This window comes from Pelophylax lessonae, assembly GCF_965119305.1.
Source record: "Pelophylax lessonae genome assembly, chromosome: 2".
Classification (NCBI taxonomy): domain Eukaryota; kingdom Metazoa; phylum Chordata; class Amphibia; order Anura; family Ranidae; genus Pelophylax; species Pelophylax lessonae.
This window is the reverse complement of record NC_138769.1, coordinates 630,985,831-631,004,091: the sequence shown is the minus strand read 5'-3', so window position 1 is coordinate 631,004,091 and position 18,261 is coordinate 630,985,831. Positions and strand designations below refer to the sequence as shown.

The window sequence follows — 18,261 nt, the reverse complement described above, 5'->3', positions numbered from 1 at the left end:
GATCAATCCAATTGAGGGAGCGGAGGGCGGTGCCAAGTTAAACTATGTGACAATAGATAGTGCCCAGCTCAGGATCGAGCCCACACGTCTTTCCCCATAGCAAGCAGCTTGGTAGCAAACTCAAAAGAGGAAGAACCGAGCGCACCAAAAGGGGACCTCAGAAGAGTTTTTGGGCTGGAGTAGAGAAGCAGTTATAGGTTGTGCTTTTAGGGGGGAAAAAAGCCTTTACAAAAGCTTTAACCTTGGGAGTGGGGATAGTTCTCTTAACTGCGGCAGGGTGGCTCTCCTGTGCAAACCGACATAGCCCTACGTCAGTCGCGCGCGGGCAGCTAGGGGGCAAGCGTGCCGCCGCGCTCCCGCCCCCACTCGGCAGTGGGGAAGCCGATGCATGTGTCAGGTGGCTCCGTTTGCTGCCTGACACCCGTGATCGTTCCCCGCTGAGAGAGAAGAATGGTCAGCTGTATAGGATGGACATAGGGAGCGCCCGTGTGAAAGGGCCCTAATGCTTACAACTTCTTACAAACACAGTAGATTGTAACTTGTGCTGTGGTAACAATAGCCACAGGAAATCAACAGGCGAAGTACACATTTTATGGATATGCAAAGAATTTATACACTGCTATTGAAGGACCAAGTATTGAAAATCGCAGGGAAAAGTTTAAGCCACCAATTCAGCACTAATGCCTAATGTGATTGTATAACATCAGACCTGAACAATGAACAAAGCATATTCCTCTATAGTGTGTATTTGTCTGAGTCCAGAGCACCAAGTGTGTCATTTCTGTCTGCTGCTATGACTTCAACAAGTTTTCCCTGACACCAAGAGAAAAATGGTGACAGGGGAGGGACCACCCACCTCCTGTGGGATTGACAACCTCAGCTCTGTAGCTGTGTGCATCTTTCCTCCAATCAGTTATCAGAGCTCTCCTTCCCAAGCTCTGCAGTGTGTAACTTGGGCTACGCCCCTTTCCTAGCTCTAAGGCCCCTTTCACACAGGCGGACCCGTTCAGATCCGCCTGTCAGTTTTTCAGACGGATCTGAATGGATGCCCCATGCATCTCTAGGGGGCATCGGATCTCATCAGAGACATGTCCACTGACATCCGATCCATCAAATCTGGATAGATGGAAACCCTTTTTCCATCCGTCCAATGCCTGTCCACTCTCAGCCGATTCCCCCATAGAGAAGAGCGGGGACCTGACAACTCTGTCTCCACACACAGCGCGGAGACAGAACTGCCATCCGCCTGCTCAGCGGGGGGGGGGGGGGGGGGGGATCAGCGGATCGATCTGCTGCTGAGAAAAACTGAGTCCGCCGAAAGTGTGAAAGGGGCCTAAGGCTTTATAGATTCAGCACTTAGAGATGTAGAGAAGGGAAAACTGCAGGCAGGTACTTATGTAGAAGAAGGATCGGTTTAATCTCTGCGTATCACCCGAGACCAGTCACTTCACTGGGTATACATAAGGGTTTACAACCCACTTTAAAAGAGAACTTTGAAGCACACCTGTGTTTTAACCATAAATAACTGCCGTCTCTAACAGCAGCTAGGCCGCATTTTTATTGGCCCCCTACCCTGCAAAACTCTCCCCCCATCCCTGCACAGCCACCAGAGAGCGTCCTGAAAGCTGACAGTCAGATAATCAGATTTATGTACACTCTTAGGAGTGTAAACAACCCTTCTGAGGCCTGACATAGGACAGACATCTTTGGCAGTAAAAGGTTAAATACAAGTCCATTTCAATGTAGTACTCTAAAGCACTAAAGCATTGGTATTACTCTACTAAAATATGCCATAATGCTAAAGCAATTCTGCCCCATACTAGATACCACTTTTCTTACCATGACCTGTGTATGGCTTGGCACTGTCATTGAGAAGGCTTGGAGAACTGCTGCTGTTTGTCATTCGCTAGAAAAGAGACAAAACAAAGTACAATTACTGAAAAACATACTAGTATAACCAGTAGCAATAAATCAGAACTCACCTTCTAATTGTCAAACTTGTGCAAATTCATTTTAATTGGCTTTGCATTTAAAAGACATTGTACACTGAAATGTTTTAACTAGGTATTACTGCAATTATAATCTCTGTGCAGACTAACATGTTCGGCTGAAAATTTACCATTCTACATGCATTAATCCACATTCTTTGTCCCTATTCACCAGCATGACAAGCAGATTCTTATTCTGAGTCACATGCATGCCTAGCCAAATCTCTGTTTCATCACAAATGCGAGTGCCAATTTTATGAAACCTCTCTTCCAGCATGATAAACTCCGGTAATTGCTTTCACCTGCATCAGCACTAGACAGAGACCCAGGGACTGTAGGATATATAGTTTTACACAGGAAATGTTCTTCGAGGTCATGTGCCAATCTGTGCAGTGCCATGCCACATGTTACAAAAAATTTTTGATACAGAAATGTAATTTATTCTATTATAGAGTGAGTAGCAAACAAAAGGCAACCATTAACAGTACATCATCATGGCACATCTTATGCAGTTGAACAACAATGTGCAGGTAAGAAAGGCAACGCCTTAAGTGTTACTAAACCCAGGAGCCTTCACTATATCTGGTCTCCCACAGTACACAGAACATGGAAATTCAATAGTTTTAGTAAACAAACTGCCAAATAACCTCACATCACATCAGCAGTATACATTAGTCTTGTGACTTCTATCAGTGCCCAGCAGAGAGCTGGTTAAAGCTTGGAGGAGGAGTTATTCTCCCCTGACTGTCCTATGAGTCTGCATGACCCCTGACCCTTTCGACAGTGCCAATCAGCCCTGTGCTGATCACATGCACTCCCAAGAAAAAACCCTCTAGCAATACACAAACTGAGCATATGTAAAGTGCTCCCACAGGCTGTCAAGGCAACCTGTGCATACTTCTGTCCTCCCAATGAGGCCAATTGTCTCAGGTAGTTTAAGAGCGGGTCTAATCTATCGTGGGGCCGGTCATATGTGCAGTAGGTCCCACACGCTCTGCTGGTCAGTGGGTGCAGGATGAAGCTTATGCTGCTGATCTGGAGGCTGTCACAAGCCACATAACCCATTATACAGTGCAGTTACCTGATTTGGATTGGACTGCTGGGGCGAGATTGACCGGGCATGGTTGATATGCCTGCATTTAAAGGAATCGTGAGGTCAACTTATTTTAGGTTTCTGGTTTAAAAAAGATTTCACATTAGGGTAATTGCGCCCTCTTTTACAAATTGTATTGTTCCTGCCACCCGGTGGAAATCTAGAGAGCTGCAGCTACCCAAGTGTTTGTGAATCACCATACCGCATATGGACTGTTCTCTATGGGTTGGACACCAGCCAGTGGGAGTGTTTGGATCAGCGCAGAGACTTGTGCTTTCCTATTGCTGTATGCTGCAGGAAGAGGGTACACAGTTGTGTTGATGTGTGGTTGGCAGTGTCACTCTGCTCTCTGGGGCACACTGCTCAGTTTGGGTTGTGAATGAGAGCAGGTGAATGGGGCTTCTTTAAAAGCAACCTGCAACCTAGTGTAGTACAGAGATCAAGGGGTTAAAGCAGGTGGTGAGGAGATGCATCACCTCACCACTTAACCCCTTGGACCCTGCAACAACATGCAAAGAACGTGGAATTGGGGCATTTGCAGAGAGGCCCCATTCATTTGAATGTGTCGCAATCAACAGATCGTATAAAACTCCTGACGTGGCATGTGTACACCCTTGGCAGCTGCCTCTGTGGCTAAAGCAGTGGGTCATGTTCCTGTGTGATTCAGTGTAGTGCAATCTTACAGCCCATTCATTTAAAAGGAATGAATATTGCACCAGCTCATACAAAAAGTAGTGCATGCAACCCTTTTCAAAAACACACGGCACTCAATCACATGGTACTGCAGTACCATGAGATCTGGTGCAGGCAAACTGGACACTGTGCCCGGTGATCTTTGACTTCTCCCAGGTTGTTCAGGTAGAGCTCCAACTCTCCAAGGTTGCCTACCCCTGCTTTACTATATATTCAGACTGAGTTTATGGTTGTGGGTTTAGTAACACTAAGAATTGGCATGAGTAAGGAATGCCACAAAACGATCAGCATGACTGCTAGCTAGCTTTTCCAGAAGGTGTTCAGTAAGGGCATCCCAAATTCTCAACACCAACCCCCCGCATCTGCACTCAGGTTACCAATACCACTTGTTGCTCTTCAGGCCAGGTCCAAACTAAAGACTAAGTTCACCTTTAAAATAAATGCACTGTTTTTGCAGGAAAAAAAAAAAAAAACTTCTAGAATTTTTAAGGAGCCTGTAAAAGCATTGCACCCACGATAGTAGAAAACGCGTCAACCTTGCCTCTTCTGTGCAGTGGTTTTGCACAGAGCAGCATCGATCCTTCTCTTCTCACGTCCCCCACTGGCACTCCTAGCACCACCCTCCTACCAAGCCACTTGCTATGGGGGCACCCAAGCAGCTGCACTGTCCAGTCACAGAGTTGGGCTCAGCCCCCGCATTCTCATTGGCTCACTAGCTGGGGTTAGCAGCAGTAGCCGGAGCCAATGGCTACCGCTGCTGTCCTAGCCAATGAGTAGGAACAAACCTGGGAGAGCCACTGCTCTGCATGTAGGTTAAAACACTTTAATACTGGGCACTTTCACCCCCCCAAAGGTCGATTGGATTTAAAAAATAATTTTTAAAGAGCACCTGTCATCTGTCCCGCAGCAGCTCCTCTGACCTGCTGACCCGACAGTCCTATTCACTTTAATGGGACGGCTGGTGATGTGGCACTGATGCAAGATGAGGGACGTGGCAGGAGAGTGGATGCCTGCTAACAGGCGCTGCCATGATGGTTCTGAAATTACAGGTGCTCTTTAAACATAAGGACTTCTTGCTGGTAGTTTGAATCTTTGCCAACAAAATTAAGGTTTCTTACTTCGAAAAATAACCTGTCAGGTAAGTAAACTATATCAGAACCAAGTCAGTTTGTAGTGAACATTGATTTGCATAACAATGGGATAAGGGAATATTCCTGAACTGTGTTTTATCTCATGGTTACTGTTAAATTGTGTGCATTCATCAACGCAGTGCACGTTATCCAAGCTTGAATTCATGGAATTTACCAAAAATGTAAATATTACAGAATATACAGCCACATAAAGCTCCATTTCATGCTGAATAAACTAATGTAGATCAAAATTCATTTAAAAATCAAAAATCTAGATTTTTTTAAATCGATTTTTATCCACCCTGCAGTCCTCCCCTTTGCACACTTTAAATGGCAATTGCTAGGTCATGCAACACTAACCATATGACATTATCCTTTTTTGAGACTGCTTTTAAGCAAAAGTTTAGTTCTAACATTTTTCAAATAAGTAGTTTTTCTTTACAGATTGGCACTGATGATCAGTGTAAACAGTGCGCCGACAGCCTTGCCGGTTATCAGCATTTCTTTCCTCACACAGACAGCACTGTGTTTACATGTGATCAGCTGTGATTGTCCCCTTATCACAATCTGTGATCAGAATGTGTCCGAAGTGTGTCAGAGCACACCCAATGTGCAGCCCAGGGGGCAAGGTTCTGAGAGGATGTCTATAGAGACCCTCCCAATACTATAGTACCAAGCTGTAATCATTTGGCAATAGCACAGTACTAAAGTGGTTAAAACCAGTAAAAAAAAGTTAAAGTGATTCTAAATGCTGAAGGTTTTTTGACCTTAATGAATTCTGTGCATTAAAAAAAAAAAAACACCTGAGTGCAGCTTCCCCCACCAGCCCGATTTTTAAATTACTTGAGCCTGATGTTGATCCAGTAATATGCACAAGAACAACGGCTCTCAGCTCTCTCCCTCCCCAGACTCAGACAGCAGCAGAATGCACTGGCCAAAGCTGAGAAGGGGATCAGGGGTTGCTGTGCAGGCAAGTACAACGTTTATGCACAATACTATACAGCTTTATTAACCTCCCTGGCGGTATTCCCAAATGTGGCTCGGGGTTAACTTTCAGTACCAAAAGCGGTAACCCCGAGCCACACTCGGGATTACCCCAGAACACTACACACCTTCCCTGCGATCCCCCGCCGCCCTCCCCGCTCTGTGCATGGCCGATTGCTGGTACTTGCCTTCCGGGTTCCCTCCATGCGAGCGTAAAGCCGGGGGCGGATGTAACCAGTGACAAATTCAAAGTGTAAATACACAAATGACACTATACAAAGCTGTGATCCTAATGGATCACACTATCACGCCATTTTAGCACAGGATTGCACCTGGTGACTTTTCCAGTGCGTTGTGCCTGGAAAATTTTAAACGACCATGGAGCCCAAACAGCGTTTTTATTTGCGCAAAAGCGCTTTTAGACGAACTGGAAAGCGGCGACAGCGAAATGGAGTTACTTGAATTTTCCCACGAATCGCTATCGCTCAGTTCTTCAAGTAACTCAGTTTCGCTGTCGCCGTTTTCCAGTTTGTCTAAAAGTTTTTGCACAAAAAAGGAAAAAGCTTTTTGGATGCCATGGTCGTTCTATTTTCCAGGCACAAAACTGAAAAAGCACAGGCAGGGCACTGGATAAGTTACCAGGTGAAATCCTGTGGTGAAGCTGCATGATACAGTGAAATCCATTAGGATCACAACTTTGTGTGATGTCATTTGGTTCATTTACACTTTTGAATTTGCCGCCGGTTCCGGCCCCCTGTGTCGCAACGCTCCCAGGGAAGGGAACCGGAAGGCAGGTGCCAGCATCTGCCGAGAGCACACAGTGGAAGGATGGCCGCGGGGATTGAGGGGGGGGGGGGGGGGGGACAGCAGGGGATGGTGAATTTTAAAACGTAAAAACAGATGATTTCTATGTAAAACAATGTACCACTTTTAGCACAGAAATGTTGATATAATCAGACCGCCAGGGAGGTCAAGTAAAAAAACCACGATCCGGATTGCCAGCTTCAAATTACAGGCCTGTTCACAGCATGTTTTAGGTGCATTGCAGGGTTTTTTGTTTTTTCCTCTGAACTCTAAATAAAATGTTTTTTTCTGGAAACCAACAAAGCTGCAGCAAGTAGGGCTCATTTCAAGGCACTAAAAACCAAGCAGATATTAAATAAAAAACAATTAAAAAAAAAAAAAACAAAGTTCTGGTTACGCCTATGGGCAGTCCGAGGGTACACCCTCTCCCTGCATAGGATGCCAGTTGTGTCAAAGCAGTGTCAGAAAAGTAACACCAACCCAACTAAAAATAGAGGGGCGGGTACTGCGTCTATCAATGAACTTATGAGAAAAGGATTTTACGGCAAGTCAAAAATCCAGTTCTCTATAGTTCATTGACAGACGCAGTTCTCTGATTCATATCAGTAGGGACATCCCAAAGCAGTGCCATCAAATGAGGGGTGGGAACAGCAGAAAAGAACAAGTCCCCAAGGCCAAACATAGCTGACCAGGCAACATAGGACTCATCAGAACAAAAGATGAGGCCCACCTGAAAACAGCAAACACCCTCAAGACCAAAAGCCCTCTAAACAGCAGCCAGCAAAAAACCTTGCGTCAGAAAAAGAGGCCTCTGTAGATGCCAGCACATTCACCTTATAAAACATGGTAAAGGTGTGAACAGACTACCAGGTAGCCATCTAGCAACCTGCAGCACAGATGCCTACAAGGCGACAAGCCCAGGAAGCACTAGGCCCCTGAGTAGAATACACCAAAACAGGGACAGTAGGACCTGACCCTTAATTGAATAAACCTGCACCACCGTCTGTCCGATCCATCCGGGAATAGACGTAGCAGACGCAGGCAGTCCCGTTCACGGGCCATCCATAAGTACAGAGCGAGCGTGACTTACGAAAAGACTTAGTCGCCAAGTACACCTTGAGTGCCCGCACTCTAAACAGAGCAAGCAATTCACAATCCTTAGGATGTGAGGGCTCAGGACACAAGATGGGAACACAATGTACCCGTGCAAGTGAACACCAGAAACCACCTTCGGAGGGAAGGACGGATCCGGATGAAGTACCACTTGGTCCCATGATCAACATATAGGGAGGACAGGACAATGTCGCCAGCGCCGACACCTGCACGCAGAGTGACAGCAACCAAGAAGGCCACCTTCTGTAATAAGGTAGGCAGGAGATACCCTTGAATACTCGCAAACAGAGGGTCTAAAAGAACAGACTGCACCAAATCAAGGTCCCCAGTGGGTGACAGCGGTCGCACCGTAAGCACCAAGTGTTGCACCCCCTGGACGAAGTCACGCATCGGGGCACAGGAGGCCAACGGAAATTTGCCAAAACCGAAACCTGAACCTTGACAGTACTCAAGGCCAACTTGTGATCAACTCTCCCCATTGAAGGAAGCCAAGATCCGAGCCACCGAGTAAGAGCGAGAGGGAGCAACGCAATATACGACTGTCTCGTATGATGAACAAAAATCACCCTAGAAGAAGTCGCTTCCCACGCTTCAAGCAGGGTGGGAATCACTGAAGCAGCCAAACCCCCATCCTTCAGCATGTGGCATTCAACAGCCAAGTCGGCAAAGTCAGGGACCACAAAGTCGGACGGGAGATGGGCCCTGGAGACAATAACTCCTCCCTGAGAGGAATTCTCCAAGGAGCGTCTGCGGTCAGCCTGACCAGGCCAGCGTACCAAGGCCCGTCCGGAGTCACGAGAAAGACCGGAATCCCTTCCGCCTTGATCCTGCGAAAAATTCTTGGCAGCAACTTGGGAGGAGGAAAGGCAGACCGAAGCTGATACTGACCTTGGCCCATCCGTGAGCACGCACACACGGCCATGCCGGCAGCAGCCGTGCGCAGGTGACCATGCTAAACTCCACAGTATTGTTCCAAGTTGAATCTAGCGAATGTTCTTGCCCATAACAGAACCCATGGTGCAGTGAACCAGGCAAAGCCGGATCACTCTCAGCCCCAGGACATTGATCGGTAACCTGGATCCTCCAAGGACCATACTCCTTCCCACCCAGACAGGCTTGCATCCACGGTGATAAGTGTTCAGGAAAAAAGGGGAAGGAAGGATTCCAGCTCAAGACTCCCTGGCCAGCCAACTCCGAAAGTCCAGAGAGTTTGGATTCTAGTCCCATTTGAGAATGATTGCCTTCTGGGGAATCCCCGAGAGGGATTGAGCAAAAGGGACTGTCTTGAAAGACGGCACCATCAGTCCCAGAACTCGCATACAGGTCTGAAGGGACGACCATGTGCAGGACATGAACCGCAGTCTGAAGTTCCAAGAGGTTTTTTTTCCCCCGGAGGGAGAAACCTCTCCCCTTACCCTTGTTGGCCTGTAGAAGAAAAAAAAAAAAAAAAAAACACTCCCCGCCCCCCCGTGAGACCCTTCTATGTCATCCAGGGCAGCGCCAAACCAGCGATGCCCCTGAACAGGGAGATCCATTAAAGTGGTTGTAAACCCACTTTGACATTTACCTATAGGTAAGCCTATATTAAGGCTTACCTATAGGTGCTATAAATCTCCTAAACCTGAACCTAAACCTGAACCATTTAGGAGATATTTACAGTGCATGCAGCCTATGACGTCATCGGCGCGTGCGCTCTGAAGGAACGGCCACCCGTGTCGTTCCTTCAGAGCCCAGTGCCGTGAACCACAGCATGCGCGGGAGTGATGTAATCGCGCCTCCGGTCAATCAGATGGCCGGAGGATGCGAACAAGGAAGCAGGGCGGGCAGACGGACATGTCGGCAGCCCTGTCGCTGAGCAGGCGGCACTGCGGGGCTTCGTTTTAAGGAAAGTATTTCATAATGAGCCAAGTATGCAATGCATACTAGCTCATTATGCCTAGGTCTTTACAGGTTTATTTTTCTCCTTTTTTAGGGTTTACTTCCTCTTAAGACCATGGTAGAAGTTTGATCCGCAGACCAACACTATGGTCAAGTAGACGCTGGACAACCACTGCCGAAGAAAAGGTGATGCATACAAGGGAGCCTCGCATTCCAAACAATTTGCAGAGCAGAAAACCCCACCAAGGCCCCCCCCGCAGGCTCGGTCGAGCGCTGCGGACGGCGCACTTCCCCGTCCCCCTATGCGGCTTGCACACTAGGCCCCAGCCTCAGCTAGGCCCAAACTTCTATGCCAGGACCAAAGATCCCAGCAAGGAACTAGGTCCTTTCTCCTGACTAGGCAGATTAAAACTGGCATCCTATGCAGGAAGAGAGGGTGTACCCTCCGGGACTGACCATAGGCGTAGCAAGAACTTTTTTCTGCCTAGTGTCCTACTCCTGTAGGGGGCAGTATTACCGTACTGATATGAATAGGAGAGAACTGCGTCCGAACAATAGAGAAATTGGATTTTTTGACTTACCGTAAAATCAATTTCTCCGATGTTCATTGACTGAGGACACTAGGCAGAGGAAAAAAAAAAAGCCGCCATTTCCGATACCCTGTGTGCAGAGGTGACAGCCACCAAAAAGGCTGCCTTCTGGGAGAGAGTACGCAGGGGAAGATTCTCAAAAGGAGGCTTCTGGAGGACAGACCACCAAATAGAGGTCCCAAAGCGGCAACGGAGACTGTACTGGAGGGGCCAAGTGCCTAACTCCCTGAAGAAAGGCACGCACCAGGGAGTGTGTGGCCAAGGGCCATTGAAAAAAGACCGCCAAGGCAGACAGCTGTCCCTTGATAGTACTCAAGGACAGCTTCTGCTCAATCCCCTGTTGAAGGAAGGTCAAGAGAAAAAAAAAAAAAAAAAATGAACCCCGAAGAGACTCACACCACGCAATGTATGTCTTCCACGCACGATGGTAGATCTTTTTAGAAGTAGATTTCCGAGCTTTTAACAGCATTGGAACCACTGATTCAGATAAACCTCTATCGATCAGCACCTTGCATTCAACAGCCAAGCTGGAAAAGCCAGCGACTAAAGCAGGATGGAAGATTGGTCCTTGTGACAGCAGATCCTCCCTAAGAGGAAGCCTCCAAGAAATATCGACAACCAGCCGCACAAGATCGGCGTACCAAACCCTGCGAGGCCAGTCAGGGACCACTAGGATGACTGGAATTCCCTTCTGCCTTGATCCTGCATAGAAGTCTTGGCAGAAGCTTGAGAGGGAAGGTGTAAATCATTGAGTCTGCCAGAGGATCCCGTGACCGAGCCACAAACCTCTGCAACTTTCTGTTGAGCCGAGATGCCAACCGATCCACCGCTGGGATGCCCCACTGGAGACATGGCATGTCAGTTTTTTGGGTGAGGGAAGGAAGTAGGTACCAAGATAAGACAGGTACCCGATCCCACTTCCGCTCAGGCCGCCAGGGCAGCTTGAGTGGAAGTTCTCCTCTCCCTCCAATCTTCTGGGCCATGTCACAGGTCCCAGAAGACTGCCTGTCCACTCAGGATATTCAACGCGACTCGCGAATGTTCAGTGCGCACCCGGCTGTGAAGCCACAAGCTATCACAGCCGGGTGCCCACACTAGAGGTGCCGGCATCGCAGGGAGAAGAGGGATAGAACCAAGGCTCCCGCCAGCCAGGTGCGTGTGGTTATTTTTAAGGATGTCAGCTCAGGACGTGCAGTGCGACTCTTGCATGCGCAGTAAAGACGGAGAGAACCGAGGCTCCCGCCGGCCAGGTGAGTGTTTATTGAATTATTTGTTTTTATTGATGTCAGCTCCACTGCAAGGGAGAATGTCTCCTTTGCTCAAAGATTGACTTAATCTCTTGACTATACAAGTACACCTCAAAGATCAGCTTCAGTTTACTACCTGCATTCGTGGGTAATTTGCTTCTGCAGGGCTTCCAAATCCATTCATTCCGATAAAGCTGGTGCTGAAGTAGGAATCTGTCAGACTGGTATCTGTTAAAGCTCCGTCAATTCCAGGAACTGGATAACACATTGATGAAAGAATGGAAAAAAAATAAATTATATACAATTTTAGCATATTATAGAAAAATGTATAACAGAACTGAATGTATAGTACACTGCACACGAGGAGGGCCAAATGAGTTTTAATAGAACTAATGCATGTGGAGATAAACTTATGTTTACCACTTTCGGATAGCCCCATAGATATACTGCTACAGGTCAGCCCCCCCTGCGCAGAATCCCATACATACGAGATTCTGCACTTCCACCTAGTGAGTGCGCGTACCACAGACGGGCAACTTCTGCTGCGATTACTCACTGACACATGCCGATCGTCCGGCAGAGACAGAACCAAGCTCTGCCTTTGTAAACATGGAAGAGTTTCATTCTGATGGGGAGAGATGGATTTTGTGTCCCTGTAAAAGGAATACAATTCATAACTTTAGTTAAAGCCCCTAACCGTACACAAACACTGGCTAGGCACGCCGCTAAACCTTTGATTGTCGGTTTAGCCCCTTCCCAGCCAATGTCACTAATGACAATGCATCAGTGTTAATTTTGGCAGCAAATTTCAATTTAGTTTTAGTCTTAGTCTTAGGACTAAAATGGCATTTTAGTTTTAGTCCCATTTTAGTCTTCTGAAAGTGTTTTAGTTTTAGTCGTATTTAGTCGACTAAAACTCCAGTACATTTTAGTAGACTAAAAACGTCCTACATTTTAGTCGACTAAAACTCATTTTAGTCATCTATAATCGAATGGGTGTAGTTCAATTGGAATTTGTAATGCATTATTTAAGCATTTCTCTACAATTTCCAAACTCATTATATACTACTGCTGGTCCTGGAGTGAAAAATCTAATATATTATTTATGGCATTAAGCTTTGAGCATGCACCAATTACTAATTAAATGCCATTTTAGTTTGTCGTATTTTAGTCATCTGAATTGTTTTAGTTTTAGTCGTATTTTAGTCATCTGAATTGTTTTAGTTTTAGTCGTATTTTAGTCGACTAAAATTGTGTTAATTTAGTCGACTAAAACGTTTTAGTCGACGAAATTAACACTGCAATGCATATTTTTAGCACTGTTCATTTACTGTCACTGGTTCCCACAAAGTGTCAAAAAAAGAATTGCATTATATATCCCATAGTTGTAGATGCTATAACTTTTGCACAAACCATTTAATATATGCTTAATGGAGGTTTCATTTTTTTAACCAGACATGCAGCAGAATATATATATATATATATATATATATATATATATATATATATATATATATATATATATATATATATATATATATATATATATATATATATATATATATATATATATATATATATATATATATATATATATATATATATATATATATATATATATATATATATATATATATATATATATATATATATATATATATATATAGCTAAGAAGTTTTTTTTATTTGGGTACAGCGTTGCATGACCACGCAATTGTCAGTTAAAGTAATGCAGTGCCGTATCACACACAAAAAAAAAAAAAAAAAAAAGGCCAAGTCTTGGAGGGTAACTCTTCCTGAGGTCAAGTGGTTAATCTAGTTAAGCAATCATTACAATGCATTTTAAAAAAACAGAAAATCAATGCATGAATGGGTTTTAATAGAGTCCGCTAAGCCTCTGCACAGCAGCATTCAGGAGGGTAGAGGCCAGGTAGGGTTTTGTGCAGTCAGTGTGAACATACTTACAGGAATTATTATATAAAAAAAAAAAAAGACTACTGCTTCAAAGTCCAGACACTGTACAAGTTAGGTTCAGGACCAAGTTGCATCATTTAAGGACACCATATGCACCTGTGCGTTAGCCCCATTTTCCTGGATCTCAGCTTTACTTCAGTCTGTTTAAAGGTAATCAAGTTTTGATTTCTATCTTTGATATTAGTTCTCCAGAATTGCAGATTACATGTCCTATAGCTTTTAAACAATGTTTTACATTAATAAAGGGAATATCCTCAAACAAGAGTGTCTGGCTGTAGCTGACTAATTGCAGGGTGTCCATATCTGAATGAACATTGTGTTATCCATGTACTGTACAGAAATTACAATCTGGGTGCCATACAGAATGCCCAAAGTGGCAACAGAAAACCTCAATTGTACATTTTTTTTTTAGAGGTTGGATATTGACTCAAAGCCTTGGAATGGAAAAAAAAAAAAAAAAACAATTTGCCGATTTTCAGACAGAATAGATGTATGACAGAATCCCTCGTCATAGGCGGGTGGCTTGATAAAAGCTCCCTGCGCTTGCTGTCACTTATGCTGGTCATACAAAAACAAATGTCTTCCTCAAAATACTTTTTTTTTTTTAATATTCGATCGATTTTTAAATCCTTAATCGGGTCAAAACGACGTTGGTTTTCGACCACAGTGACGGGAAGACTCCAAAGTGAACAGAAAACTTCTTGGTCAAAGGAATTTTCGGACAGTATGTGGTTTTCGTTCAGAAATTACATGCATTTCAAAATGGTTTATGCTTTTTTTGGCCAATTTGTTGTTGGGCAGATTAAAAAACAAACATATTATACTTCCCTGCTCTGTGCAATTGTTTTGCACAGAGCAGTCCTGATTCACCTTCTTGGGTCCCCCTGACGCTTCTGGCTCTTCCTGCCTTCAGAGTTCTCCAATAGCAAGCTGCATAGTATAGAGTGCCCCTATATCAAGGTAAAAAAACTTCTGCCTTTAAAACCAACCACTCACTTCTTGCCCAGGACTAAATGTCCCATGAGGCATTGCTCCCCACACATTCAAGGTTTTTTGCTAGAAAATTACTCACATTCAGTTCCCAGGCACTTACTAAAATCTATGGATAGTGTATTGAGCTGTATGTGAGCTTCACTGTCTGATATGTAAACAAATATTACATTCTGTATGCAGGCCAACTAATTCATTATGAAAATAGTTGACCACTATTTTTATAATTGATTCGGTGTCGATCGATTAGTTATTTCGCCCCTACCTTAGAGTGTAAGCTCCTTGAGGGCAGGGACTGATGTAAATGTACAACATATGATCTGTAAAGCACTGCATAAATTGACAGCTCTAAACAAGTACCTATAATAAACTGCCTATCAACTGTCATACTTGGCCCAGGTCAGTGCCGCACATGACCATTACATGATCGTTGGACAACTATACATTTTCAGGATAAGTGAGCAACAGTTTTATTCATATTCCATCAGTACCAGAAATGAAGAAAAAAAAAACAACAACACAACACTACCAAAAAGGAAAAAAAATAGTTACTCAGATCCAACTATTTTAGTTAGCCACTTAAAGCGGAGTTCCAGCCATTTCACTCACCTGTCTAACGGTCCAGCGATGCGGCCGCACGAAGCCTCGATTCTCTCCCTCTGGTCTCAGCGGCATCACTGCTGTGGGCACCCGGCTGTGACAGTTTGCGGCTTCACAGCCGGGTACCCACTGCGCATGCGCGAGTCGCGCTGCGCTTCTTCATTGGCCGGCAATCTTCTGGGACCTCTGACATGTCCCAGAAGATTGCAGGGAGGGAGGGGGAGAGGAGAACTTCCGTTCAGGGCGCCGCGGCGCTCCGAGCGGAAGCGGGTACCTGTCAAAACTAGGTACCCGCCCCCCCCCCCCCCCAAAAAATGACATGCCAAATGTGGCATGTCAGGGGGTTAGAATACCTAAAGCGGAAGTTCCACTTTTGGGTGAACTCCGCTTTAAGCCCCGGAGGATTTGGCTGCTAAAAGACCAGGGGTTATTTTGCGATTCGGCACTGCGTGACTTTAACGGACCATTGCGCGGTCGTGCGATGCTGTACCTAAACGAATTTGACGTCCTTTTTTTCCCCACAAACCGCTTTCTTTTGGTGGTATTTGTGCGATTTTTTTTGATCATGCGCTATAAACAAAAAAAGAGCGTCAATTTTGCAAAAACAATAATATTTTCCACATTTTTTTTTTATATGAAATTCCCCCCCCCCCCCCCAAAAAAAAAAAAATGTAAAAATCAAATGTTTTATGCTACATATGTTTGGGGGGGGGGGGAATCGCAAAAAGCGTATTTTGATTGGTTTGCGCAAAAGTTATCGCGTTTACTAACAAAGGGAAAGATTTTTGTCTTTTTAACGCGTAACGGTGGCGATCTGCGATTTTTTTTGCGGTACTGCGACATTGGGGCGGACAGATCGGACCCTTGACTGACATTTGACACTTTTGGGGTTACCAGTGACATTTCAACAGTAATCAGTGCTATATATATGCAGTTACTGTAAAATTACACTGGCAGTGAAGGGGTTAACTTTATTTGATAGAGGGGCTGTGTGTGTCCCTAGGGGCGTGCTTTCTACTGTGATTGGCTGTGGCTACTAGTGTAGGAACAGTGATCAACGGTCCTACATAGTAGAACAGTCTGATCACTGTTGCTACACAGGGGAGAATGACAGGCGGCATACTAAAAAGCACCATGGGGTACCCAAGAAGACAGCACAGCAAATGCTGCCTACTTTGTGTCTGTGGATTTGGTTCCCAAGACCCTGTTAGTAAGTTTTAGCCGTCATCCCTGGAAAATTGGTATAGGTTGTTTTGGTACCTCAGGCCAGTGGTTTGGGACTTTAAGGGCTAGTATAGAGTCGGGTTTAATAAAAGTAAATTTTATTCAAAAAAAGTTTTCAAAGAAATAAAAAGGTACAATACATGTATTAATTATCACATCAAGTGAGGGTTAGAGACCCATTGGTGTTTGGTGAAAAGTAGGAAAAAGAGAGGGTGACATGTGTGATGTGTGACAATTGGTATTCCCCCTATTATCTTCACGCTTGCATGGCGTGGAGTCTGTAGGGGGAGATATCCTTTGTTCCTACGCGTTTCGGCTTACGCCTTTTTCAAGGAATTTTTTGTCACCGTATTTTGAGGGGGAGGGTTGCTGCCATGGAAGGCTTTATCCTTGGTCCTTGTTTCTCCACACAGAAATTAGGGGTGGGCACCGGGCTAACTGATATAGTTCTCAGAAGTACCAACCGTGAGATGGTCCTCCGTCTTGATCCTAATATTTTTGATACAAGAACAATCTGGGTGTAGTACTTAGTTAGGCCACCGGGTGGTGTTCACCTAAGTATGTACAGTTGTTGTTAGTAGACAGTGTCCTTGTGGGGTTTGGTGCAGCAGAGCGGCAGCGTCCAGGCGTCCTCTCATTCCCTCGACTGGAGGGAAGTTCCCTCCAGCCGAGGGAATGAGAGGACGCCTGGACGCTGCCTCACGGTTGGTACTTCTGAGAACTATATCAGTTAGCCCGGTGCCCACCCCTAATTTCTGTGTGGAGAAACAAGGACCAAGGATAAAGCCTTCCATGGCAGCAACCCTCCCCCTCAAAATACGGTGACAAAAAATTCCTTGAAAAAGGCGCAAGCTGAAACGCGTAGGAACAAAGGATATCTCCCCTACAGACTCCACGCCATGCAAGCATGAAGATAATAGGGGGAATACCAATTGTCACCCATCACACATGTCACCCTCTCTTTTTCCTACTTTTCACCAAACACCAATGGGTCTCTAACCCTCACTTGATGTGATAATTAATACATGTATTGTACCTTTTTATTTCTTTGAAAACTTTTTTTGAATAAAATTTACTTTTATTAAACCTGACTCTATACTAGCCCTTAAAGTCCCAATCCACTGGCCTGAGGTACCAAAACAACCTATGCCTACTTTGTGTCTATTACAGAATCAAAAGATCAAACTGAAATTCAAGGAGTTTAAAAAGTGTTAAACACCCAGGTCCAGAAATTTTGGAAAGTCTAAGGTTTCACCAACTTGCCCAAAACCAGTAAAGGTTTTTTTTTTTTTTTTTTTTTTTTTTAGAGGAAGTAAAGGAAATCTCCAATGGTACACAGACAGAAAACCTTGAATGTTTTAACCCACACAAATACATAAAGCCCCTTGCACACTGCAACTTGAAAACCGTACAGCTTTTCCTCAAAATGAAGCAGATTGTAAACAATGTCCCTGAACACACCTTGCTATAAACCAGCGCTGCGTACAAAAAAAAAAATATATATAAAATCTCTGCATTCCCATTCAGTAGCACATACACGAATATGGATGCCGAGACTAGGTTGACATCTACATGGCCATGTGGGCTGTGGTTTGCACTGGCATGACAGGCTGCCTTGTCCTCTGAAATGCAGGAAAGAAGTCATTGCACTACTTTGGAAATCATAACCCGCATGGGAACTGAGCACAGCGTGGTTTCCAGTGCGGGTGCGATATCCAGTTTAGGTGGCGTGCCATTAGGATTAATGGGTTCCACGTTTCACTGTGCAGGTGGTTGCAGCTGCAAAATGTGTGGGTCCCACAGCAGAGCCACCCACAGGTGTGAACCTAGCCTGAAAGTTTACAGAACATTCCGGGGAGCTAAAACACATGAATACGGACGAATGCATCCAACATAAATGCCTGAGATTAGGTCCAAAAATGAAGATATTCAAACAGCAACATGTGCAAGAGAT

At 45.0% G+C, this 18,261-nt stretch overlaps 1 protein-coding gene across 1 annotated transcript in view; it reads right to left on the bottom strand.

Annotated features, from left to right (window-relative positions):
- The window catches only part of PAN3 (poly(A) specific ribonuclease subunit PAN3), a 177,459-nt gene that overhangs the window by 138,094 nt on the left and 21,104 nt on the right, over positions 1-18,261 (bottom strand). The window contains exons 2-3 of the mRNA XM_082246131.1: positions 11,657-11,775; positions 1,840-1,906 (exon numbers count right to left, since the gene is read on the bottom strand). Coding sequence (XP_082102257.1) covers positions 1,840-1,906; positions 11,657-11,775 — 186 coding nt within the window. The remainder of the gene's footprint in view (positions 1-1,839; positions 1,907-11,656; positions 11,776-18,261) is intronic.